General features: G+C 39.5%; 1 protein-coding gene across 1 annotated transcript; it reads right to left on the minus strand.

Annotated features, from left to right (window-relative positions):
* Nucleotides 1–1,853: 1,853 nt before the first annotated feature.
* Nucleotides 1,854–6,028, minus strand: LOC129849607 (uncharacterized). The gene is made up of 3 exons (XM_055916423.1): nucleotides 4,774–6,028; nucleotides 4,218–4,315; nucleotides 1,854–4,082 (listed from the first exon to the last, which is right to left on the minus strand). The coding sequence occupies exons 1-3, from the start codon at nucleotides 5,087–5,089 to the stop codon at nucleotides 3,882–3,884; spliced, it is 615 nt and encodes a 204-aa protein (XP_055772398.1). The 5' UTR covers nucleotides 5,090–6,028; the 3' UTR covers nucleotides 1,854–3,881.
* Nucleotides 6,029–7,424: the final 1,396 nt, after the last annotated feature.

Here is a 7,424-nt window from a genome sequence, read left to right on the forward strand (position 1 = left end):
ACCTTCACTATGTTCATCCCTAAACTAGTAACATTAACTATTGTCTATTGTTATTCTCAGTAACCTTCCTGGCCTTGTGAAATCCAAGCTAAATACAATGTTCCCACCAGTTTTCATGTCTTTGGTTTTGCAAACATTTGTTTATTCGATTATATTTCTCATTAAGATGAATATTGTTTTAATTCTATATGGGTCACGCATTGCTTTGGTCGTGAGTTCCCTTATGGGTCAATGATTTTAATTAGAATATAGCAATTATGCTCTCTCCTCAATCACTTACAGTTTCTTTGGAAAGTATTCAGACCCCTTGACTTTTAGGTTTAGGTCATCATTAAAGGGGACATCTTAAATATTACAATGACCCTTTCAAAGACAGACATCCCCCGGACCTCCCCCCATAACTATTTTTAAAAGGGTAAAAATGATCTGTTTTCTATGGCATTAAGGTCAGGGCTTTGTGATGCCCACTCCAATACCTTGACTTTGTTGTCCTTAAGCCATTTTGCCACAACTTTGGAAGTATGCTTTGCGTCATTGTCCATTTGGAAGAACCATTTGCGACCAAGCTTTAACTTCCTGACTGATGTCTTGAGATGTTGCTTCAATATATTCACATAATTTTCCTCCCCCATGATGCCATCTATTTTGTGAAGTGCACCAGTCCTTCCTGCAGCAAAGCACCCCCATAACGTGATGCTGCCACCTGTGTGCTTCACGGTTGGGATGGTGTTCTTCGGCTTGCAAGCATCCCCCTTTTTCCTCCGAACATAACGATGGTCATTATGGCCAAACAGTTCTATTTTTGATCCATCAGACCAGAGGACGCCTTCAGGCGTTTGGAAATCGCTCCCAAGGATGAACCAGACTTGTGGAGGTCTACAATTTTTTTTCTGAGATCTTGGCAGATTTTATTTTATTTTCCCATGATGTCAAGTAAAGAGGCACAGAGTTTCAAGGTAGGCCTTGAAGAACATCCACAGGTGCTCTTCCAATTGACTCAAATGATGTCAATTAGCCTATCAGAAGCTATGAAAGCTATGACATAATTTTCTGGAATTCTCCAAGGCTGCTTAAAGGCACAGTCAACTTAGTGTATGTAAACTTCTGACCCACTGGGATTGTGATACAGTGAATGGTAAGTGAAATAATCTGTCTGTAAACAATTGTTGGAAAAATGACTTGTGTCATGCACACAGTAGATGTCCTACTAACCGACTTGCCAAAACTATAGTTTGTTAACAAGAAATTTGTGGAGTGGTTGAAAAATGAGTTTTAATGATTACAACCTAAATGTATGTAAACTTTGACTTCAACTGTATATACTGTATACTGTATCCTTCACTATCTATTCTTTACTATCTATTGCATCTTAGCTGCTCTGTTACTGCTCATCCATATGTTTTATACTTATATATTCTCATCCCATTCCTTTACTAGATTATATGTATTAGGTTTAGTTGTGGAATTTGTTAGATATTATCTGTTAGATACTGCTGCACTGTCAGATCTAGAAGCATAAGCATTTTGCTACGCTCACAATAACATCTGCTAACCATGTGTATGTGGCCAATAACATCTGCTAACCATGTGTATGTGACCAATAACATCTGCTAACTATGTGTATGTGACCAATAACATCTGCTAACTATGTGTATGTGACCAATAACATCTGCTAACCATGTGTATGTGACCAATAGCATCTGCTAACCATGTGTATGTGACCAATAACATCTGCTAACCATGTGTATGTGACCAATAACATCTGCTAACCACGTGTATGTAACCAATAACATCTGCTAACCATGTGTATGTGACCAATAACATCTGCTAACCATGTGTATGTAACCAATAACATCTGCTAACCACGTGTATGTAACCAATAGCATCTGCTAACCATGTGTATGTGACCAAAAACATCTGCTAACCATGTGTATGTGACCAATAACATTTTATTTGATTTCAACAAAACAAATCCATGTGATGATGTTCGATTAATGTGGAAAACTGATTGGATTTGTAAAAAGCCATGAACATCAGGTATTTTTATTAATTTTCACACAACTGGCAACCTAAATCCAGTGACAGGTGACATTTTGTGTTGATTTCATGTTGAATTCACTTTAGTTGACGAATCAAAGAAATGTAAATAGAAACTAGATGTTGAACTGACGTCTGTGCCCAGTGGGCTGGTTTGAATAAGAGGCAGGTATTGGATCAATATCCACCTTAGTAGCTACATTTCCATGCAATTTGCGACAGATTTTCATGTGAATATTCTCAAATCTGCATAAAACAATATATGCATTTTCCCCACCGGAAATGTTTGCATCAAACAGATTTATTGCGGATGAAAGTCTGCGTGATGAAGTAGTGCACGGAACAAAATGTTTTGCTTTTGAATTCCCATGTACTGAATGAAAAATGCAAGTTAAATGGGTTTCCATTGCATTTTCAACTCTACTGATGGTTTTGAAAAACCGTTGAGTTATATAGCAAACGTGCTCTTGTCCAGTGCACTGTAGCCAACAAAAATAAAAATACTAAACTGTAGCCAACAGCTCACAGATACAGTGTTGGTAGGCTACCTACATAATGAGATTATTATGGATAAGAGAGATATTATTTTATTTGTCAAATGGCAACCAAGCATCGATCATCATGTCACCAGAATAAGACCAACAAAATGTATTGGAAAGGAGCATCAAGCTCATCACATGCAGTTTCACCACCCCGTGAAGTTCATAACTTATTTCATCTGTAGCCTAATAAATTGCATGGGTTCCCAAGTCGTAGAGGGAGGACCACACAACATACCATCATGTGACTCCAAGTTAACTAAGATATGATCGTTATTAAATCAATATTTGCGCATAAAGGATTAATGCCACCATTTCTCATTTATACATTTTTACTGACACAAAAAGACCCAACCATGTCAAACAAAATAACAAATCGTCTGTCGGCATTTATAAAAGTGTACAGGGATATCCTGTTTCCATCAGCCCAGTCATTACTTTTGAAATGGTTGGATCAATATCCACCTTCATTTTTTATTTTATTTTTATTTTACCGTTATTTTACCAGGTAAGTTGACTGAGAACACGTTCTCATTTGCAGCAACGACCTGGGGAATAGTTACAGGGGAGAGGAGGGGGATGAATGAGCCAATTGTAAACTGGGGATTATTAGGTGACCGTGATGGTTGAGGGCCAGATTGGGAATTTAGCCAGGACACCAGGGTTAACACCCCTACTCTTACGATAAGTGCCATGGGATCTTTAATGACCTCAGAGAGTCAGGACACCCGTTTAACGTCCCATCCGAAAGACGGCACCCTACACAGAGCAGTGTCCCCAATCACTGCCCTGGGGCATTGGGATCTTTGTTTAGACCAGAGGAAAGAGTGCCTCCTACTGGCCCTCCAACACCACTTCCAGCAGCACCTGGTCTCCCATCCAGGGACTGACCAGGACCAACCCTGCTTAGCTTCAGAAGCAAGCCAGCAGTGGTATGCAGGGTGGTATGCTGCTGAAGCAATACAGACCACATTGAAGTGTATGGAGTTTTGTCTGCCTCTTCTAGAGTCTTGTAAAGATAGGGGATTGACTGGGACAGGCAATGTAACATCCATAATGTATTTAGGGAAAGTTTCTGGAAAATATGCACCTTACATCAGATCATCTTGAAACTTTCTCTCTAAAAATAACTTTCATCAAGGTTTTATATGGTCTATTGGTTTCTCTCTTTTCATTGGCAGAATCATTTTTCATTGTTATGATATTCATAATATCCATATCCACCAGTCTATCTTCCTGTCAACTAACAGAACTCTGCTGGTTGTCCTGGTAACAGATACCAGTGGGCAGATCTATTGTATTTGTTCAAACTAAACTACAACACTTATGTTGATGTGTCATATCTGATCCTTTCTTCTCTTCTCCTACTCTCACAGTTCCACTCAGCCCTGTTGTTTTCCTGCAGTCCACCAGCAGCACAGACAACCTCTTCATACCCAGCAGTAAGGTGCTACCGGGAGAGGCACGAAACGGGGACTCCAGGAGGGAGGAAGGGCTAGCGTTGTCCTGGTAACCATAAAGAGGGGACACAGACACATATCATTATGGATGCTGATGTCACTGTTGACATGAAGTGCTTTACAGAAACCCAGCCCAGACCCAGATAGAGCAAGCTGTATGCTAGACCAGACCAAGCTGTACCATCTGGTGTTCTGATCTGGAGAGACTCTTCTCTGCCTCGTCAGCATCAGGATGTTGTTGATGCTCCCCAGAGGATCCACGATAGTCATGTCTCTCTCCTGTGTGAACGACAACATCAGACAGACAGTCAACGTATGAACTTCTATTGCAATCATAGGGTCTTACAAGAGGCATGAATATGTCTAAAAAGGGCCTAAAATGGCCACTTCATCATGATTTTATAAAATTATGTTTGTGTTGCAAATGTGAAAGGGTAGTTTCACGAAATGGGTGCCTTTTGTGTCCCTTTGATATTTAATGTACAAAATATGCAACAATATTGAATTTGAAAAGCCTGCTATATTAGATGAGGTGCACTTTAATGTCGACCACATGGAGAATTCGATTAATCTAATTTAAAAGTCCCAAAAATATATGTACCAACAGCAGATGGCCCCTGAAACAATTCCTACAGTACAGAACAACATATTCAAGTGTAGAACTTCAGTAGAATGCCCCTTTAAAACCCCACATTAGTTCAACAACAGTTTGTGCCCCTGTTTAAGACAGTACTCACTGGTAGTAATCTGATATTCTGTCTCCTCCTCTTTCACTCCCAAAACGTCTTCCTGCTTCACCTTTATTGAGATAGAAACTTTTAGAGAGGAAGAGGATGCTATCTCTTCTTTCACTGTAACAGCCTCCTCTTCTTTCACTATAACAGCCTCCTCTACTTTCACTATAACAGCCTCCTCTTCTTTCACTGTAACAGCCTCCTCTTCTTTCACTGTAACAGCCTCATCTTCCACGACATTGTTCAGTCCCAGAGCTTCTTTCTCCATACAGCAGACCCCCTCTTCTTTAGCAGGGGAGGAGTAGTTTAGTGAGCTCATTGTCGGGGATGTTAGCTAGTTAGTTAGCATTAGCGACTAGCCTAGTGCTAGGCTCAGTATCAATCTTAAACAAGTTTGCAAATTGAACAAGCAAATTAGGCTAAAGGTCATCAGCTAATAAATCAACAGAAATGTGTTTAAAACACTGAGATTAGCTAATGTACACAAACACGGTGTAACGCGTCAATCAATCGGTTTCATGTTGGCTAGCAAGCTACCGAGGCGGTTGAAAGAGTAGCCGCGTTGTTGTTTCTGAAGAAGCGTCCGGTCCAGTCCATTATACGTCACGCAAGAAGCATCACCCGAAAGACGCACATCGTCATCTGCTGGCTGGAGTGGGTAACGCAGTTTGGAAACAATAGTTACTACACTTTTGTATTGGAAAGAACGTCATAATAATTTAACAATAAGCTGATATATTTTCTCGTACGTCTTACAAATAATACGTTCCTGTACACAGACGTAGAAGCTTAATATGAATATGTGGATGATTAATAAATACTTCTACGAATTGGTAGTGTGTTAAAACACATTTGTGTTAATACTCTGTTCATTTTTCGCATTCCTTTTTATCTAGATGTGACCATACTTTTCCCTTAAAGCCACGCTCTATAAGATACAAATCACCCTGTAAACAATAGAGCAAATGCATCACATGCAAATAGCACTTGATTATCTGTAGTGCTATACACTGGGTAGACAAACCATTAAAAAACACCTGCTCCTTCCATGACTTAGACTGACCAGGTGAATCCAGGCTAAAGCTATGATCCCTTACTGATGTCACTAGTTAAATCCACTTCAATCAGTGTAGATGAAGGGGGGGAGTCAGGTTAAATAAGGAATTTTAAGCCTTGAGACATGAGACATGGATTGTGCATGTGTGCCATTCAGAGGGTGAATGGGGAAGACAACATATTTAAGTGTCTTTGAACGGGGTATGGTAGTAGGTTCCAGGCTCATCGGTTTGTGTCAAGAACTGCATAGTTGCTGGGTTTTTCCAGCTCAACAGTTTCCCATGTGTACCAAGAATGGTCCACCACCCAAAGTGGTGGTCAGTGCCGTTTAAGATGAGGCAGGACGATTTGTTTATTCATGGCCTTATTTCTATTACAGCATATTAGATGACTGTCATTCATATTCCATCCATCCTGTTCAATGTAACAGCGATAGGTTTAGGCTACTAGATGATACTAACATTTCCCCTATACCTATCATGAGGTTGCTACAACCTAGCCTATGAATGAAAGTTTAGAATGTAGGTGCACACTAGTCGATAGAAACATTTGAGGTGACAGACAGTGACACATTCAATACTGCCTTGCACACTCTCGCCTGCATCTAGCTGAAATAGGATTCTATTGGACAAATTCAGGTTTGTTTATCCCGGTTTTGTTCCATTTAAGAAACGTTTGTCAACAGAATCGGCTGAATGAATTCACCCCTGATGACGCGTAAACACAGTTCACTTTCACAACTGCCACGTTGTATTTCCTCTCACATCAATTCGCTCACCTTTTCCCTTCGCTTGTGGACGTCAATGCACAACACATCAGCTGTAGGTGACCAGGAGAAAAAACCTTTCCAAACCAAACCATTTCATAACTGCTAAACACAGCCTACATCATTGTCGCCATATTAGCTAAGGTAACGTCATAGTCAACACAGCTAATATAAATAATGTGTTAGTAAACCTGCTACAATCATGACAGAGCTCCTCTGTGGAGATGCTACATGTTTCATCATTAAGCGTTACCACTTGCTCTGTAATAGGAGTAGTATTTTTCCTCGACTCACCTGTGTTCCCGCACATTGACTCTGTACCAGTGCCTCCTGTATATAGCCTCCACATTGACTCTGTACCGGTAATACCTGTATACAGCTTCGCTACTGTTATTTTGCTGCTGCTCTTTAATATTAATTATTTGTATTTTATACATAACACTTATTTTTCTTAAAACTGCATTGTTGGTTAAGGGCTTGTAAGTAAGCATTCCACTGTAAGGTCGACACTTAAAATTTGATTTGATTTGTATTTTGATTTCATTCATACATTTATTACATGAATTTATTAATATAGAAAATATAAATATTGAAAATATAAATGTTTCGATTTTTTTTATATATATTGTTGAACATAATATACTTTAAGGGTATATTAGTTCCAGGATCTCTGCTAGTGTTAAAGTTATGGGCCATTTAATACGGAGAAATTAGCATAGTAGGACATGTAACTTAAGGTTACCTAACATAACCCCTGTTCTATGATATTATAAGCCTCGTTAGGGGCGGAGTCTAGGGAGATCCAATCAAACAACATCTGTCAAGCAACAGC

The sequence above is a fragment of the Salvelinus fontinalis genome, unplaced genomic scaffold (assembly GCF_029448725.1).
Source record: "Salvelinus fontinalis isolate EN_2023a unplaced genomic scaffold, ASM2944872v1 scaffold_1566, whole genome shotgun sequence".
NCBI lineage: Eukaryota > Metazoa > Chordata > Actinopteri > Salmoniformes > Salmonidae > Salvelinus > Salvelinus fontinalis.